Source organism: Aplidium turbinatum, chromosome 5 (assembly GCF_918807975.1).
Source record: "Aplidium turbinatum chromosome 5, kaAplTurb1.1, whole genome shotgun sequence".
Taxonomy (NCBI): Eukaryota; Metazoa; Chordata; class Ascidiacea; order Aplousobranchia; family Polyclinidae; genus Aplidium; species Aplidium turbinatum.
In genome coordinates this window covers 36,588,988-36,609,670 of record NC_137476.1, presented here as the reverse complement: position 1 = coordinate 36,609,670, position 20,683 = coordinate 36,588,988, and the positions used below count along the sequence as shown (strand labels likewise).

General features: G+C 39.1%; 1 protein-coding gene across 1 annotated transcript; it reads right to left on the bottom strand.

Moving 5' to 3' along the window:
• Nucleotides 1-1,400: 1,400 nt before the first annotated feature.
• LOC145770544 (uncharacterized) lies at nucleotides 1,401-18,679 on the bottom strand. Its single transcript, XM_082582222.1, has 21 exons — nucleotides 18,555-18,679; nucleotides 17,891-18,077; nucleotides 17,558-17,667; nucleotides 17,197-17,304; nucleotides 16,224-16,367; nucleotides 15,667-15,907; nucleotides 14,981-15,242; nucleotides 14,737-14,865; nucleotides 14,417-14,454; nucleotides 13,780-13,881; nucleotides 12,233-12,303; nucleotides 11,500-11,645; nucleotides 11,057-11,133; nucleotides 9,361-9,501; nucleotides 8,806-8,925; nucleotides 7,999-8,127; nucleotides 7,343-7,492; nucleotides 5,574-5,730; nucleotides 4,397-4,536; nucleotides 3,019-3,165; nucleotides 1,401-2,427 (listed from the first exon to the last, which is right to left on the bottom strand). Exons 1-21 carry the CDS (start codon nucleotides 18,567-18,569, stop codon nucleotides 2,246-2,248), a joined length of 2,796 nt encoding a protein of 931 aa, XP_082438348.1. The 5' UTR covers nucleotides 18,570-18,679; the 3' UTR covers nucleotides 1,401-2,245.
• Between the last annotated feature and the right edge of the window lie 2,004 nt (nucleotides 18,680-20,683).

The window sequence follows — 20,683 nt, the reverse complement described above, 5'->3', positions numbered from 1 at the left end:
TGCTTGAGGACGTCTTTTATGGAATACGTCTAACCGTGGGATATATAAGTTATATTTTTATGAGAGATATTTTGATTGGGGGATGGGCCTCTTGTTGGTACAGAACCCAAATTGTTCCCTTAAAGGTTCTGTGTAAAATATTGAGACTTGTGAAATCCTTTCAAACAATTTAAGTCGGTTGGCATGGTAACCCTGTCAAGTAAAAATACATTTTGGCTTTTTTTTCCTGCTATGAGAAGAAAGTAGCTGTGGCAAATGTTTCTTTGAAGATTAGAGAATATCTGCAGAATATTAATCGTGTTTTTATTTGCGCCCATTGCGATAATTAACATACAGTAGGCTAGGCTACACTGCGATCACAGATGCGGTACAACAGACTACAGGAAGCAGCAAAGTGACATATAATAGTCTTCGAGTCAGCTGCTCCCCTTATTTTGGCTTGCCATTAAGTGTCTTTGCCGAGACACAGCCGCTTGCTCTTGAGCGGTATCGAACTCACGTCCTTTCGAACGTCGAGCAGATGTTCTTACCACTCGGCTGAGGGACAGCCCACAAGATAATTTCAGAGCTACAAGAAAGTTGAACCTGAACCGTGTTTTATCCTTTCTTTATTGAAAACTGATGCGTAACTTGAAGACTAGCAGCGTGAAGTATTTGCTATGTAAACCAACCACACGTTGGAAGAACCGTTGAGCTCTCCTCAGCATGCAGGGTTGCCAGGGTCAGGAAAGTTGCCAAATTTTGAAAACGAACAGTACGGTAGGCTAGTTTCAAATACTGTACGGTATTGAAATTAAGAGAGCGAGAAGGTTCTGCCATTTTTCTTGGTGTTTTCCTATTACTTCCTGAAGCACTGGCTTACATTTTTGAACAACTTCCTTGGAAGCGTGGAAAAATTGCTTCAAAAAAAAAATTGTTTTTAAGTTTTTTTCTACGTCGAAATATTATTCCTTTTGAACTGCAGCTCTGTTCCGCCGCTAAGTGTTCACTGTTCATACTTTCACCTTTGCAGCGCGACTGAACACGACAATCTCATCCTCCGACTGAAAACGCTCAAACCCGACACTGATGCTAATTTGCACACGATTTGAACTGTTGGAGCAGGCTGACTTTCTGAGTGTTATCTGTAAATTATTTTATTATCCCGCTGCCATAGTTGAACATGGCTACCGACAGTGCGCATGTTCTTTTGATTTTCAGTATACAACCGTTTGAACTTCACAAAGTGACGGATTAATTCAACATTTCCTGTCTTAAATTAAACGCTACCACCACGGCGCGAGAGACCAAAGACTGGCGTCGTGTTACTTAATAAATCACCACAAACCATAAATAACCCTGAAAATGAATGTGGAGGTATCCGACATCGCCTCGTTACCAACATAGCACAGGAGTTTGTCACTCAACGTTTGAATGCGTTGAAAAGACGTAAATTTAATTAAAAGTAAATTTCCGGTTATTAGACCATTCCAGCCAAACAAGTAATAAATCTTGAATATCCTGAGAGCCGAAGAACGATTAAAAATTGAATGTCAATCACCAGTCGCGAAGAAGAACTTGACTGCCTCTGCACAAACGTAAGTCGCTTGTTGTGCTGGCCACTGCAGCATGGTGCTGCCATGGCGAGGAACATAAGAACAAACAACTAAATGTCTTCGAAACTGACGGCTGCTTTAAAGGCCAAGTTATTTGTGGATAGGATTAATACAATTGACTTACAGGAAACTTGAAAACATCTATTTGAAGAAAACAAGTACCAGACGAAGCAAGAACACTATCTTTGTGTGGTCATTTTGACACTAAATATAGCATTGTCACAGCTAGTTGGCCAATTCTTAGACAACTCAAACGAAAAAGCCAATACTGGTTCCACAGAGAGACCGGCAGCAAAACATATCACACAGCAATGCGGCTTATGCGATGCTAAGACAATCCGGCACCAACCATCAGCCTGGGTTGACCACAACGTAAGACGAATACTATTTACACGATGCCGCTCTAAACACCTTCTTACGGAAATACATAAAGAATGACGCCCCCACTCGATGGCTCACTAACCTCAGTGGTTAGCCATGATACATTATTTGTGTTAGGGTTGATGCTCTTAGGGTGTCAGCACACGTCACAATCGTGTGGATGACATCACAGGCGGCCAACCTCGTGAAGACGACAGTGATAGCTGGGGGTGCGCCATGGACGCGACGACGGAAACACATCAAAGCGCCAAAGACGACGCCGCAAGCTTCTAGCTGGCTACGTCATCACTGTCCGACTCTGCTTGATATGACGTCATCAAGACGCTTCTGTTGACGTGTACGTGTCTCAGAAGTGGACATCCGGGATACATCTCGGGTCGTGACCTCATGCGCACGTTGGTGTCGTTCAAATATAGTGACGTCAGGTGGGGAAGTACCAGGTGACGCAATCCTGAAATGACATCAAGAACAAAATGAAGATTAATTTAACAAAACTAACAAATTGTAGAGAAAAACCGGAATTGAAACAAAGACACATTGGTCCCATTGGGGTAACGAGCCCAGAAAGTTGTAAGGGGTGGTTTATAAATGCATTGGTTTTAGAATTGCTCAAACTTAAGTAAAACAGCAGGCTGCATCGGGGAAGTAAACAGAGTAGCGGAAGAACATGACTCGTGAAACAGCTAACCTTCGTCTCGGACGCGGCACATGATGATGATGAAACTTAAGCTCTACAATTCATAATTGAGAGCAGTGTTGCCAAATACTGACTCTGGTTCACTTACAAAAGTTCAAGGGTGCGCAGGATCGGTAATCTATTGAAAGGATTCGTAGCATCGAAAAGGTTGGGGAGCCCCTTGTTTATCAACAACGACTTAAAATACATTCTCAACTACGCTCTCATCTACCCAGACAGCAAAATCCGTCCTTTTTGCATTGATTCAACGTTTGCAGACGTTGAATCAATGTAAAAATGGCAAATTTTGCTATCTGGGTAGCTGCCCCCAAAACGAATTGAGGGGATCTATGGCTTCCAACCGACCTGAATCTGAAACCTTTGTGTTCCTCAAGTTGAGAGTCACCAATCTAGTAGCGTCATTGTTAATCACCTGACGTCGTATCAACGTATTATCTACGTTGGTTAGTTGCAGTGAGAGAACTGTTAATGCACTTGGGTGGTTGGGCATACCTGCAAAGATGCTCAAATGTTGGTTTGTGTCGTTGAAGCATCACAAAGCTCGAGGGTTCGAAAACAGAACAAATCAGAGAATAAAACAAATTGCAATTAATTAATTCTTTCATTTTTCTTTCCATGTAGTTCAAATAGTTTTTGTGACGACGCCACGCTGCCAATGCTACAACATTCACTGTTTCATCACATTAATTATTTTGTGGTTTAATACAAATTATAATACAAATTGCAACACAATTAACTGTTTGTTCTTGTGCTTTTTAGGTTTATATGTTTGTGATAAAACTAAGTGAACTAAAACCGAAAAAGTTCTGATACTCAGCATAAGTGGGTGACGTAGACTGCAAGAAAGTATCATGCAATGAAGTAGAGGAGGAAGTCAAGAAATTCAACAAACAGGCAAATCCCGACAAAACGCGACGGTCAACAATAAACTTCATCATCTAATTCTAATCATTCATTGATCACAAAGAAGCGTTCAAGTATAACTTATTGTAACGCACTCGTTGAACCTCTGCAAAGGAAGTAATCAGACAGGACATTGCTACAAGCGAACCTTGGAACGTAGAACTACAGTTAAAATAACGTTTCATCAACATATGGCAAAGTAAGCTTAAGCCCTGAGGGAGTACGTCTATCAATCTTGTTAATAAGATTAACGAACTATTGTGGCCTTGATTATTAATGATGATAGTTACAAAGCATGGTTTACCTTGTAAAGCCACCTCGCAAGACTGACAGCTGCTGGATATTTAACAAATTTTATGAGAATGTCTATCGATCTTGATAATCCTGCAATCACATTGCTAACATGCGCATTGCGCATGGGCTATATGTAAGGCTACAAGTGACGAAGGCCTGGCAAGTACACCAAGCTGCAAGTCACACAGTACCAGCCACCTGGCAAATGACGTGACACCGAACCGAAAATCCAATGCCTTTGATATGGCGTTCCAGGTTGTAACACGTAGCAGCGTCACTTCAAATACAGTTCACACAAGGGGACAAACCCAGAAAGCAGCCTTGGGGGGGGGGGGCGATTAAAAAAAAAAACACAGCGATTTGAAGGTCTGCATTAACGTGACCTTCAAAATACACCGTGAACAAAGTTACATGTTTTGGGTGGGGTAATGGCTCCCACTTGCCCCCCACCCTGTAGATTACACATAAATTTACATTTGAAAATGCAAATCAAATCTTGTCCAGAACTTGGTTCGGTTGAGGTTACCTGCGAACATTTCGATCACTCCGCGGCTTGTGATTGGCGTTTTGTTCAGTACAAGTTCATTCAACCGTGTCAATAACGGGGTCAATGACCTCAACCCTTGGTCAGTTATGTTTGTGTTGGTGAGGTCAAGCAACTTGAGTCTGGAGAAAAGAGTAATGGAAATTACGTCACAAACTTTTTTTTACATTGATTCAACGTTTGCAGACAACAACCCAATGTAAAAACGACAGATTTGCTGACCGGGTTATGACCTCGCAATTTACAAGAGATGCCAACCATAACATTGTTTAAGTTTCCCGCAATATATTTGTATAACCGCAAAATGGCGGACGAATCGAGCTGTTCCGCCGCTGTGAGCAGTTGCGGCAGTGTGCTCAACTGCTCATTGCAACTAGCTCGCCTGGTATGCTGAACAGCCAGGAAGGTCATAACCTGCCTAACACTAATACATGCTTTCTTCTGTGTTCAACATTCAAATTATAAGTTGAATTTCGCTTTTAGCGAGTCTCCTACAAGTCAGCAGTTGTGAACTGAGCAAGTGACAACTGTGCTAGCAACATTTCAGCAAGTGGCTGAATTTGGTAAATGATGAAACTGAGCAAGTAACAACTGAGCAAGCCAAAACTTGACAAGTCACAAGTCAGTAAAGTGAGTTTAACAGGCGATGACCATGCAAGTCTGATGTAAACACGTAAATCTCATTTGCTGACTTGCCAGTAGATGAAATATACTTGCTGAGTTGAAGCACTTGCTGAATTATCGCATGCTGATTGCTGAGTGGTCCGACGACCGCTTTAAGATGGTTATTTACTTCACAAATGTAGATACAAACAACCTGTTTTTAGCCTGACATGTGCTATGACTATGAGTGCTATTCGTCATAGTACATGACTTGGAAACTGCTAGTGCAAATCGTTACTACTGTAGCGAACTCCAGCATCAGGCTAAACCGTGTGGTTTGTGTCTACAGTTGTGATTCAAATCATAATTTATTGACAACATTCGGGAAGATCTCGTACCGGTCGACCCTCAGGACTGGGTGGCATGGAGAAACGCCATTAGACAATGTAGACATGCGTTGGCGTCCAACCTCGCAATACGTTAAATCGTAGATAGATTGAATGACTTTAGAAAATTGCAACTAAAGATCAACGTATCTACGGAAGCAGTTTCTAACCTCCCCATCGCAGCAACGTGACGTAACGCCACGTCACCAACGGAGCGATGATGTGACAAATCCAAAGAGGTTAAAGGGAACGTCTCCAAACAGGACATGCCAACGCTGGTGAGGGAATGGCGGTAGCTGAAGTCGAGCTTGTGCAATATTTTGAAACCTAAAATAAATTTTTTGAACAGTTTGAGAAAAAGTTTTCTCTACCTATAAAAACGTTGTATGGTAGTTTTATCAACTATTCTGTAAACTCTTGGTTTCATATTATCTGAATTTTCTCAACTAGCTACTCTCCAAGGCGTAGATGATCAATCAGAGTTGACTCTGTCAAGGTAACAATCATGGATGGTTCTGTAACCGGTGGTGAAATTTTCTAAAATGACTGGAACTTTTGATAACAATTTTTATTTCTTTTCGAATTAACGTGTACTTTAAAAGGTCGTCGCTAATTAATTAGATACGCTACTATACTACATTGTATTATAATCACTGAAATCATATTGAATTGATATTAATAACAATACCGTCTATTAATTTTCATTGCTTGACTAATAAGTACTGTAAATTAGTATACTTCGGTAGATGTTCATTGTGATGGCTGTTTTGCTTTGAACATTAAGTTTGTTTTAACAAAAAACACCTTAAGCGAGTAATGTCGGTCTGGAATTACATGTGGGAAGTGATTTTCTGATGTCTCTGGATTTATTAATATTCAATTGAACACTGAGAATATGTCCTTATAATCTTTGTAATGTATTGTATTGAGTTTAAATTTAACCGTCGTTATTGCGTACATAAACGTAGTTGCACTGATGAGAATTCAATATTCGAAAACGCGTTCTGCAACACTGTTTTTTGCACTCTGCAATGCCTGATGCAGATTTTCCTGTAAATTTCCATCACGCATTGCAGTGGGGATCTGATCATAAAATTTTTTGAACAGTTTGAGAAAAAGTTTTCTCTACCTATAAAAACGTTGTATGGTAGTTTTATCAACTAAAATAAAGAAGATGGGGATTTCAAAACAAAAAGGTCAACACCAACTGACAAAAACAGAATCGTAGATCTTTTATATTACAAAATACATATATTATACAATTAAAGAATAGATTGTTCATTTATGACAATAATAATAACAATGTTAGTTTTTATATAGCGCTGTATCCATCGCAGAATGCGTTGCTCCTCAGCGCTTTACAAAGCAGACAGTGTCAAATAACAGTTAAAGCTAATCGAAATAGTTTAAACTAAATCTTCACCGAAAAATTATGTAACTTTTTAAACCATAAACACTAAACAGACATAACTCAGCAACAACACTACATTTAACATTATAAAAGCAAGAAAACAATAAGCGAACGTTTTCGGCTAGACATACAGCCCTTTTCAAGCTCATACGAAAAATATTTTAAAAGAAATATTTCTATAAAATATTTCTTAATAGGCCTAATGTCTAATTTCTATAATGATATTTCTTTTTATATAATATATTATATTTATAGAATATTTATTTTAAAATGTTTTTCTTATAGGCTTGAAAAGAGCTGTATGACTAGCCGAAAACGTTCGCTTATTGTTTTTTTATAATGTTAAATGTAGTGTAATTGCTGAGTTATGTCTGTTTATGGTTTAAAAGTGATGTGCACGAAACAAAAGATAACCTATACACATCATAGAACCATGAACTAGATGTAGATGAGACAATCGCGCGTTAAATGAACTAATTTTGCATCAATGAAGCAATGGTGGCATATGACGGTTATTTTAATACTGACCTTTTAACTGTTGCATGACGTAATCGCCTACGTCATCATCTGAACCAGACGAATCAGAGCGCGACAACGTCATATGTGTGACGTTTAATGACGTAAGACTGTCTTTTAGCAAGCCGAGGTATTGTGGTTGGCTGTAGCGTAGGCAGCAACCTAGAAGACGTAAGCAGTGACAATGCTGTTCAGGTAAGCCTGCAAATCAGGCATTTCCAACATTGGTTCAACGTCTACAAGCGATGTTAAATACGCTTGATTCTCGTAGTTGGTCACGTGATACGGGTAATAATAGCGAATATTTGAAAGTGAAACAAGCAACAAGTTAAACCATTGTGCCTGAGTGCGCAATTGTCTGAGCGGTCGGGTTGTAAGCGCAGACGCACAGAGACATTGCACCATTCCCTTGACTTGATTCCTTTGCAGAGTGCCAAGCATGAATAACACTCGGTACGACTTTTTGAAGGTATTTAGTTTGACCCGACATGGTATCGAACCCAGATCTACCAATTCATATTCCGACAAGTCTAACCACTAAGTCACCACCGAGGCGGTGAGTATGAAACCAAGTTGATACAAACGCTCCATCAATCGTTCAGCACCGCAAGGTGATCACAACTTTAGCGTCACAAAACGTAATTATGAGCAAGAAACACTGACGTCACCTGACAAGCTAAGGTGCTGAAGGTTCGGAGCTACAATGACCAGTTGCTCAAGTTTCTTCACCTTAGTTCTGTCAATGTACAACGCTTGCAAGGCTGGCATGTCATGGATCAGCGATGCTTCCGATACACCTGGACAAACATACAACATGAACAATGCAGACTGTGGTCCACTTGGCACTGATGAGTTTATTCAACTGGCAACACTTTCCAAACAATTCAGTTTGTTTTTATTTTTCACCATCACAACGAAAACAAGATATGCCAAACATAGAAGAGGTCTAGAAAAGGGTAGAAGCGACAAAACGCTGATGTTATAACGTGCATGATACCAAAGCAGGACTGTCAGTTTAAAATACGGCACAGTCACAACATCTTATTAGAATTAAAAAAAAAAACGAAGAGAGAAAAAGGGGAAAGTGAATTTTTTGTAACAATTATGAACAAACATAAAAAGCGTCGGTCATGGCGTCCGCGCAACGCGACGACTGTTGCAAGAGTTAACTAATCTGATGGCCAGAATTACTGTTGATCAGAGGTTTTGAATCTTATTTACATCTCGTCTACTTTCAAAACTTCATTTACAACCACCGGCTATTTCAGACAAACGCACCATCTAACCGATAGTAACAAGTTTGTAATTTTAAAAGGTGAATTTTGGCTGCATTATTTTGATCTGTTATAATAATAACCTGTATGTTTAATCTGTTAAACTCTTACATTAACCCTCGGATGCGTGTCAATGGTTAAAGACCTGATCAAAACGCATTGCGGCTGGAACTTTACTTCAATGAATGCAACCAACACTACCTGGCAGGTTCTTGAGGCTGAGAGACACAAGCCGCCCTCCACAACACTGTAAGTATCCAGACAAACCAGCATCCGTTACATGAGTGTCATCTAGTGACAGATAGCTCACTTCATGGCAATCTAAACACACGTTAAGATATCAGTGGCTGTGGTTGTTTTGATTCAAATTGACAAGTAGTTTCTGCACTTGGTCAGCTCAAATAATGATCACGATATGTGTGTGTATAAAGTTTCGTCAGCCAACATAACATTCTTCATCATTAATCACAAAAGTCTTTCAGCAACACAAAACTTGGAAATTGAGTTTTCGAAATTGCGTCAGACTTCTTGTCATCCGCAACTAACGGATGAAGTTGATGTTTATTTTGTTGCGAGTATAAATAACACACATTCATAAAGCAAAGTCAAATAAAACAAACGATCACGTAGAATGTGTGGATACTGCAACGGGGGCTGCAAAGTGACCTGGAAAGTCTTCAAGTTAAGCAGCCATCCTTAACAACATTATCAGACATGATTTTCTGATGGAAAACTTCGAACCAAACCTGAACTTACCTTTCAAATAAGTTAAAATATTATTTGTCAACTGGTCACATCCGGAAACGTCTAGATACTGAAGTCGCTGTAGCGATTCCAGCACGGTCATTCCCTTGTCAGTAAGCAAAGAACAAAATCGTAAACTTAAAACGCGAAGTCCTGAAAAAAATTAGAACAAAAATTTTCAGCTCTGGGCCAACAGCTGATAACATGAACAATGAAAGTAATCTCTAAATTAAGCAAGGTAAAGCTAGAGGAATCGTTTCTGATATAAACCTAAATCCTCACTCCTCTCTGGCTATGCCACGTTTATTACAATAAAATATTTAATTGTGAAGAAGAGAGCGTTCTTCCTTGCCATCAGCACAAGGCTGAGCACTCACTAGTACAGCGAGCAATTGCGATTCGCTAACCATAACGGTGTAGCTTCGACGCTAGCCATTCAGATCGTCTAATTTTCATAATTTGATGTTCGTTACTTGTTCACACTGAAGAAAGCCTCTTCAATAGGCAGAGGTACGTGACATTAGAAGGTACCTAGTTTGATTCTAACCGAAGACACATGGTTGCATCCTGATACGAAGACAGATCGAACTACGGTGCTATGTTTCCCTGCCATACCGTCTCCTTGAGCTTAATCTTCAACCACCAGACAAATATAGTTTGGATATGGCAAAAAAAAATTAATTAAAAATAATAAGGCAAACCGGGGCGTGTTGTCACAGGTTTGGGGTTTTTCGATTTGTGCTTTTGCTATATACAATGCAAGTGATTTGGTTATATCATTCGTACACTGTCCGCTTACACTTCCTTTTGCCACTAGTTAAACTTTTTAACCGCAAAAGGATTTCAAAAAAATCAAATTTTTGTAAAAAAAAAAAACTCATGTTCAGCGTGTTGTCACAAAACATGGGATTGGGGCGTGTTGTCACAAGATTGCAACTGTTCTTTTGCACGTTTGCAGTAACTTAAAACCTGCTAACCAGTGCCGCATCAAGTCCATGTGGGGCTCCCGCCCAAATTCTAGTAAAAAGGGCCCTCTTAAAATTGTGTTAATAATATTTATGAAATGGTTTGAAATCCTAAAATGTACTTTTTAGCACTTTGGTTTACGTTTTCACTAAAGTTAATAGAAAAATCCGTAAATTAAACAAGGCTTGTGTTGATAGGGGTGAAGTCCCCAGTTTTTGAAATTGTTTGGAATGTTTCAATGAAATTTATTAATATTCTTGTATTAAACTTTACGTCGGGGCGTGTTGTCACAGCTGTGACAACTCGCCCCGACGTATGCAGTCAGACAAAAGTTTTAATGGTGGCTAGAAAAGGCACGCTATTAACTTCTAAAGTGTCAGCTAAACTCCTAACATAACAAGCTATAAAACTGATTGCATACTTGCGGTCAGACTGCTCTTACGAAAGCGTCACACAATTTTGAAAAGTTAGTGAAATTTACATCGATGACCAAATTTTTGATAATAATTTAATTTGAGCTAAACCTGCTGTCTTTTCTTGACTTTGCTAACCTCAAAATGAAGATGACTTTTAACGAAGCACGTGCTACAAATATAGACTCGAAGCAGTCAGTGCAAGTACAAAAAAAATTGCTGTGACAACACGCCCCGGTTTGCCTTATACTGTATGTAAACGTCATTAAGTCCATGAACAATTGAACATAGAAAGATTGATTCAAACCTTGCGACAACAAATGATTCACCTTTGAAGACCTTGCACGTGTTGACAAGGTGGTTGGTGGCGTACGAGTAGTAGTCGAGCTTCAGCTTCACTAGGGGGCTGGACAAGAAGATTAGTGTCAATATTGGAAACTTATTGGCTGCACACTTGTTAAGGGGCACTATATCTAATCAAAAAATAAAGAGCCCAAAATGTAGATACTAAACTCATGTTCAGCAAACGATTTGGAAAATTCATTTTTTGATTAGGTTGACCAGGCGTTCTAGCCGTTTTGCTTCTATATCTCTTTGTAAGAAATCGATACAGAAAAGTATCTGACCGTAGACATCTCGTGAAATCCCCATAGTGAAAGCTTCAGTCAGTAAGGCTTTAAATCCTGTACATACGGTTTCAGTTACTTAGTTGTTCATTTAACTTAAAATTACTAGATTTGTGAGCCACTTAGACACCACTGCCAGGAGTTACCAAGATCTGAGCAACATGACGGTATTTGGATCCAGTCTCTTCCTCTCAATCAACTCCTTCAGCAATCTGTCTGCCATAGAAAAAGGGAGAACACCCACTGTAGAGAGCTTGTTCTTCCCAATAGAGTCTATCCTTTGGAGCAGTACCTGCCCACAACAAGAATCTAAGTAGTTGGCACGATTGCTGAAACCACAATTAAATAAAGGAAACTATAGGATTGATATATCGAGGAATGTCTTAACATTAGAACAACCAATCCTATCCTATAACATCATTATGTTGTGGTCTCATGGCTTATAGTGGATGGGATTCATTAAAAGGAAGCCGCAGCTAGCAAAACCACAAAAACAACCAGTTTGAAGCAATCAATTATAAATAAAGCAACGGATCAACAACGTAAGGCTACGGCAAAGAGAACAGCAAATGTTAATTGTATTGCAGTAGATGTTCGGCGCATATGTTCAACGACAGCTGTGAATAGATCCCTCGCAACCAGCAACAACAATATGAAAAGTTTTTTAAACGCTGTTCACTTTGAATTCGAGAGCAAAGTAACCTTGAATACCACAAAATTAAACATTACAGAAAATACTTTTAAATTGTCTGCAACAGAATAATCTTCAGATTTCATTTTGCGTATCAAATTTAGGCAAATTATCTGCGCAAACGTTGTTCCAGAAACGAAATTCGGTGATCACTTTCCTGTGATTATGACAACATAATGGGAACTCACATGTAAACTTCTTGTGAAGAGGGATGGGACTGCTTGTTCCAGATGGGATCTCGAAGGAACCTCAGAAAGTCCTATAAACGAACCAACATTAATCGCTCCTTCAAAAAGTTTATGTTAGGTTGTTTAATGTTTATATTTCTGACCATCACAGCGAAAATAATAGAAATCAACGCGATAAAAGTCTGGAGAGGGGTGACCAAACGTAAATGCTAACACATGCTTAAAACTGAAGTAAAGTAACAAGTGAACAGCTTGGCAAGACCTTCGCAAACCCATGCTCCGGCATTTCTAACAAGTCCAGCGCATACATACAGACAGTCTGCATGTATACTGTATGATACAATATACTATGAAACGCCAATCGTTTAATTCTCCGGTTACTATTCAACATCAATTACAATATGACGTCTTACGTCTTCATCATGTAGTGCAGGGGTGGGCAAACTTTTTCTCTCGAGGGCCGCATTCAGAATCTGAATTTGTTCGAGGGCCGCAGTATAGTATAATTAAGATTATAAACCAAAACATAAAATCTAAACTAGTTAAAACACAAGCTTTTATTTATTTTTAAAGTGACGAAAGAAAGGGAGATTTTATGTACAGTAGGCCTACATGTGTTACACAAAAGATATAAAAAATGTTTGTCTCAATTATTTATTTGAATACAATCCACATCAAGATAACACTTTGCCAGACGCACTTTGAGCGAATTAAACAGAATACATCTGTGAGCGAATTAACATAATCATAAAAACTGTCACAATCGCCGCTTTTCTCTCTACCAACACCAAGAGTCTTGACCTTGATTGATCCAAGACTAAAACGACAAATAAAGTCTCATGATGCGACACAGGCCGAAGTCAGAAATTTCGATTGTGACGTAGGCCCCATCGGCTGTTTAGCAATGGCTGCTTTGACACTAATAATAGCCATGCATTCATGCAAGATCACAATGTGGCTGGGGAAACAAACTACTACAATGCGACAAAAAGACTATCGGCTAATTTATCTTTATCAAGATGAAATATATGAAGAAAAAGTTTAATCAAGTCATTGTAGTAATTAAAATTTTCAAGCAATTTTAAGATTATTTTTTTATATAATTGCTTCAGGCTTTAGCGGGCCGTACAGAAAGTTATTGCGAGCCGCATGCGCCCGCGGGCCGTAGTTTGCCCACCTCTGATGTAGTGCGTCACATGCAGTACCATTGACAGGGGTGTTCAGGGGGTACTTTTGGGAGTTTGAAGGAACTACCGCGTATTCTTTAGATATAGTGTCCTTTTTAGAAGTATCTTGATTTTGGGCCTGGGATCGCATCGGTACCGGGCCCAGATTATCCTCTCAACGGCCCTGGTCGCATGGTATTCGGGATGTACCTGGACTACTTTGAGTTGTAACCATGACAAATTTGTCATCATGAATACTGGACATGGTAGCTAAGCCTGAGCATTCTAGTGTTGAGCTAAAACATGCATTTGAATCCTGAATTAATCACTTGAGTATCTTTTAGTTAGAGTACAGTTTCAGCGACAAGTCCGAGCACTTACTTCCAGCGTGTTCCAGCCGCTGCTCCAGCGCGTGAATGGCCAGTTCCCGTCTGACCTGAGCGTCATCGTGTACATATTCAGCATCGTGTTCATCTTCAGCATCTAAACAACAAACCGAAATAAGTAGGTTACGACACAAACTGAGTGATGATCACTTTACAATGTGCTGCTTGTACATTATAAGATAGGACACATAAGTATTCAGAAATACCATCTAATTGCAAAATTACAGGTATTTATAAAATAATTAAAAGTTTAAATTATAACGTACATTCCCTTTGAAAATTTGAAAAGGCAACCTACTCCAGGCGGCAACGCAAACAACCTTGCAAGTTGAATGCGAACTCCACCATACTGCTTTTGTAAAGCAAGGTGGGCTTGACAAGAGAGGACGCGTTACATACTGTAGATTGATGTGGACGCAGGGTGTGAAGGCGATTGCGGTACTTGGAGGTGAATCCGGCCACCCTCAGTAACGGGGATATCACCGGATTAAAACTGCACTACCACTACACTACCAAGTTTTAAAAGCTCAGAAGTAAATTGAATGTCATATTTAGTTGATTTAACGCAGCATAACGTTAAATCAACGTAACATGACGGAGTTAACGACGTGCTGATAACCTGCCACATTCACCATTGGCTTCCTGCGGCTCTCCCATGACGGGGCTTCCCCTGAATAACAAGACTTTTGGTTGAAAATATTCTGATTAATGAACAACAAAGAAGGCTAAGCCATCAAATTTCGCTACAACTAAATCATTTATGTATCGTATACCTCTAGGGGGTTTTATAATTTTCTTGGTACAAGGGACGGGAATCCATTTAAGAACACAGTTAAAGTTAAGGTCATGCCTGAAAGATTGAACATCTAAACATATATATAAACGTGATTAACAGTCACTGATTTGAGTTTTAAACTGTTCCAAGAAGACCACGCATCAATCAATCACTCACTCGTCGTCTTCCTCATCACCGAGTAGTCTCCCGGACCCCCACATATGATGACTAACTGAGGATAATACTTCTCGTACATTTTCTTCCTCCTCGTGATTGTCTTCCGAAGATGAAACTTCATGAAGACTTCTGAAACATGAACCAACTATTCAGGAAAGATTGTACGAGTTCATTCATTTCCTTGATTCAGATAAAAACAAACAATCCTTCCACAAGCAACTGCTCAACGAAAATTCGGACTCACTCTTCTTCAGCGACAACATCCGAAGAGTTTTGGATTGCACCAGATGGATCGTCCTCATAACCAAGCCTGTGCCCTCCTGCTGATGGCCAATGGTGGGATGAAGAGGATGAATGAGGAAGCACAGGAGGGAGCCAAGAGTATCGCTGCCCAGGAGGAGCATGTGCAAGAGCCTCCTGGACTTGAGGTAATGAAGGAAGATGAGAATTGACGTCATCAGCGGGATTACTCATCGGCTCGGTGATACTTACGTCATCATGTGCGTCTAAGCAATTCAACACGTCATAATAGCCAATCGGAGTGGGTCATTAACAATTTAACATCTACACCGGGAATGATAAATTGAACAGAGCAACAAGCCAACAACCTTCAATAAGTAAAAAGTTGTTTATGATTTTACAAATCAACATACAAGTCAAACATATTTGATTCACATTAACAAAATAACGGACCAGCAATTGATCACCACATTAACAACTAGTATCTACAGCAGTTGAACACATTACAACCTGTTTTGCAGAAGATTGGAGAGCTAAAAAATGTAACACTCTTGTTATTTTGGTTGAATAAACAAATTGAAATCAATGCATTGCATAAGCTAAGCAATAAGCACATATGCAAAAGCTTCATCTTTACGTTTTAAAAAGATTTCAATAAAATCATCAACTCTTGTAGCTATACAAAAGTACCTGTGGGAGAGTGCACGATCGGAACTACCCTGGCCACCAGGCTGCAGCTCGGACACAGTCCAAGCTCCTCCAAGGAAGAGGAGCCATCAGATGCAAGCTCCAAGCGTGGAAAAGGTTGCAAAAGAACGACTTGATGCTGGGAATCGGTAGAAATCGCATCCTTCAGAAAGTCAATAATATCTCGCACTTTTTGATCAGACGAGAACTTACGGCGAACGGGAGAGCTGTTTGGAAGCCGAATCTGAACAGAAATAAATTAAAACGAGTATGAGCATCTGGACTTTAAAGCGTATGATATGTATGCAAATAGAGGGTTGATGGAATAAATATTCGGTATAAATAAAATTATATAAATGGACAGTGGACAAACTGGACATACAATAATTATAAACCTCGTTACAAATCCATTAAGTGAAAAGTGAAAGTATTTCCATGACAAACGCAAAATCTTCCATGAGAGCATCAATCAAATCATGACGTCAGCGACCACAGGTCAAAAACGTTGTTGAAGCCTCGCATAGCAAGTAGAAGCATGGAGTATGAATCTACAAGACAACCTGTACAAAGCATGAGGAGGATGTTGCAGAGGTCGCATCCCGGACTTGTGGAGAAGGATGCTTGTCTTCCGTTTTAAGTGTCTCCTTCCCTTTGCGTTGTGCCTTCCGGTCACATTCAATCTCTTTCAATACGTTTTCCCTCAACTAGGAAAGGTAACAAACATGTTTATTGTTTACTGTTTAGTGATGTTTCTCGGCAGTCAAGTGGAGAAAAAAGTGATAACGATAGCCGCGTGTTTTGCCTTTGAGACTGGGCTCATCAGTATCGCACCACGAATTTATGCCACAGAGCTCTCGATTAATTCTTTCCTAGGTAGAAAGAAAACAATCAAGCCAGCTGTTGCCAAGGGCCTACACAGTACACATGTTAATGTTGTTACATCCTTAGAGCAACATGTATAATATAATACCGGAGTTAAGAAGTCACATCATTGTATGTCACAGAACAAAATTCTCAATACGAGGCTAAACCGATGACTTGCCCCCAACGCAAAGTTGTGAATGAAATGAATAATTGAATATTGGTTATGAGGAGAAAGGTAGGTAAACAACTGCTGGTGAAAGAGCCGATATTTAAACCATCAAGTTGCTTTGCATCGCACCTAATCATGTGAAGTCACAAGCTTGTTTACTTATTGCAGTCGTGAGGCAATGCCAGGTACACACAATGCTTAAAACAGAACAAAGACATATCCATCAAAATACAACATCACCGACAAACATACAACACTTAGACAGCACAACATCGAAATATTGAGCTCGACTAAAGCACACCATGATAAATGTATATTTGTGCAGCCATCCAATGGCTAGTTCTGGATTATGTTATGGCATCTTCAGTTAATCCAAAACAACATTAAAAAGCAATCTTTGTTATGTTATGGGAGGCAAGATTAAAGGCAGCATGACCCAAAAGATAATGCAAGAACCTTTAAGTTTGGATAATTCAAAACTGCTCAAAAACAAATCGTACCTTCATCTTGTTAATTTTATCTTTTCTGACTTCTTCTTCCAGTTTTCGACGTTTCTTGTCTTGTATTTTATACCGATCACCTCGTGAGGCTGCGTACCTGCTAAGCGCCTGTATAACAAAGGACATAAAGTTTCATAAAAAATAACAGAGCACTGACTATATTCTCATTGTGTTAAATTAAGTGCATCACATGATTAATTAATTGAATTATATATATATATCTTCAATCACAGCACTGAAAAAAAAGTGCAACATCACTTTAATTCTCACTTTCTCTACTGTTCAATATGCACAGCTAAAATATATATAAGTGGCTATATGGCACCAATAAGTTGTTTGGCTGCAGATATATAATTCTTACCACCCGTGAAGTGTCTTCAGATTTCATTACATCTGGTGAAGGTTCAGGATTTTTGGTGACACCACTAGAATCAGTTTGATTCGTTGCCCCATTAGAACCATGTGGTATTTCTAAAATAGTGAAAGTATAAATAAATCATTCAACTGCAATGAAAACAAGCTCAATTCATTGCAAAAAGTTATGAAACTAAGTTCCTCAGCATAGGAATAAGCAAGACCTCGCCTTTCTTAGGTCAAAACATTTGACACAAATGTCTTGCATCAAACATTTCTCACAGAAATCTAAAATTTTTCTAACTTTAAACAACAATTTACATTAAGGTCCATTTCTCACCAACACTTGAGGATACATCCTGGTTCTTATATAATACTAGATGACCAGATGAAGATGGCTTGGGTTTGCCGGAGAGTATCCAATCAACAGCATCACTCAGGCATAGCTTCCCCATATTAATTGCCTCTTGGCAATCACTCTGATCGAAGCCCATAGCCATCAAATGAACAAGCAGATCATCAATCGTCTGAAATATCAAAGAATGTTTCAGGAATGCAAACACACTAAGCTTTTTATGAGTTGAATTTCGTTATTATTTTGAAAGAACTGTAGGCTACAGAAGGATTTATGTTTCTGAAACAAACTTATATATAGTATATATAATACCGTAACCGTATATCCTTTTAGCCATAGATCTTGATAACACTTAAACGTAATAAAAATGGGCCAAGTATTGGCATATTATACCGTACCACCCAAAGATTTTTTAATTTATTTAAAAAAACAAAACAATACTGTTCTGTGAGAGTGACCTGATAAACTACAAAGCCACTGTGCTATGTAATGCACTGCACACGAACTATTATACTCAGAATCAAGTATTAACCTCCATGTGATTTCAATAATTTAGGACTGGAGTTGGTGACAACAAAAGGTCTTCTACAGCCTTCTAATATTGTGAAGCTTTGAGAGCATCTATTGACTAAGTTGAATAATTGCATACCTCAGAGGTGTCCATTGGATGTCGGAAGAGCTTTAAATCAGTGGAAGCAGAATTTAAACAAATACGGTAGGCTGTGAAATATCAACCAATCCAATTAGTTACCAAAAATTTCTTGTTGCTATCCTGGAGATACCGTACATAACAAAGATATGTCACATTTAACGTCACTAAAACCAAACATTATCATAACACACGGTAAGGTAAGTAGATAGCTTAACACTAATGCAAGGAATGCCGTACAAATTGCAGCAACTATCATACTGTACCATAGAATATGGTATGTTGCAGCAGCTGAGGTAGTTATTCTTGAGTTCATTCAATATTTATATGCAATTATTTGACTTGAATTAATTCTTGCAGTTGCTCTAAAATGCTTTTCTCGTGTTTCAAACGGCAAAATTGGCCTTTTCATGTTTACAAATGGTCTAACTGTACAGTCGGCAGCAATGGCCGAGTGGTTAGCGCGTTGGGCTCACAGTCGAGAGCCTGCATGTTCGACTCCAGCCACCGCACTTGCTGTTGTTTCTCTGGGCAAGAAACTTTATGATAATTGCCTCTACCCAGTGATCGATTTCGAGTAATGAGTAGTACCAAATTTAAGTCATAAGTAGAGTAGACAACCGAAAACAGACATTGCCGTCGGCTGCAGCGTGGGTCAGGTGTACGTCGGAAGGCCTACACCGATGCATAGCGCTCATGTCCGCTTTCCCGCAATGCAGGATAAAGATATAACAAACAAACAAACCATACTCATAGGTCTTCACTTCACTTGATGGTGAAATAACGGTAGTCCTTCTTCAGATGAAAATGCTTAAATCCTTAAACAAAAAAAAATGCTCATCTTTTGAGTTGCTGGTATAAATCGTATTTTCAAGCAGAAAAAGACCTCACACAAGCGGATTTTTCCAGTGCTACAGGAGAGCATGACCATGCATGAACTACCAATTTTTCTTCCAAATCAAGTTTTCCCCAAGGGCAACACTCAATTAATTCGTGCATGGGTGTTGCTATCTAAAAATAATGAAACAGAACAAATTAAAAGTAACAGATTTTGTTTTTTAAAACAATGAAAACTATTAATACTACAAAAAGTGCTCAATGCCAAGCAAAAAGGCAAAGCAGAGCGAATTAAATCAAATATAGTTATTACTATTTGAAGCCTTTACAAATTGTTTTACCTAACGGATCATCAGAAGGTCTTATTCAAATAGAAATATTTTCAAATTATTTCTTTTTGAATAAGACCTTCTGATGATCCGTTAGGTGAAACAATTTGTAAAGGCTTCAGATAGTAATAACTATATTTGATTTTGTTTTTTATAAATTTTTTGTATGTTTTGTATTTGTGTTTATTGAAGTTTTTTGTTTTTTCAATGCAGAATGACGCCCTTGTTATTTATTCATTTGCATCAGGTGCATATGCAATACGGTAACAGCTTTTTTTTTCTTTGTGAAAACCAGGGAGTCGAACCGAACCCGAACCGGATTTTTGTAAACCGGTTTTGGTGCGATTTTGTCTGAACCTTAACCGGAACTGAACCGAAATTTTGAGTTAGCTTAAACCCTAACCGAACCCGAACCGGTTGAAAAAAGCGGTTCACTTCAGCATTACGTCATTGTTCGCATTGTGGTAAGTGAAGCTGTACGTAGCATGTTGTTATCTTGGAGGCCACATTGTACTGATGAATTATAGCCTATTCCGTAACACACGATCCACTATCATCGATGCTTTGGAGAGGAATTTTTTGAGGTAAACAACTTCTGTTCTGTGACATCATAGACAATATAGTTTGATTGTAACTTGTGCAACAAACAACAAAGGCAAGTTAATTGAGCAAAGCAGTGTTGAGATCAGTGTTGCCAACCTTGCGGTTTTCACGCCCAATTTGGCTAGTTAGTAGTTGGGCAATAGTAGCTAGGCCTAGGCCTAATTTTATCGGACCCGAACCGGAACTTATAAAACCGGTTTTAAGTTTCTTCGAACCTGAACCGGAACTGAACCAAATTTTGAAACAATCTTTGAACCAGAACCGGACCCGAACCGGAAAAATCAAACGGTTCGACTCCCTGGTGAAAACGCTTTCATAAACGAAGAATTTTCAAGATCAAACGGAGCTGGATCGACTTTT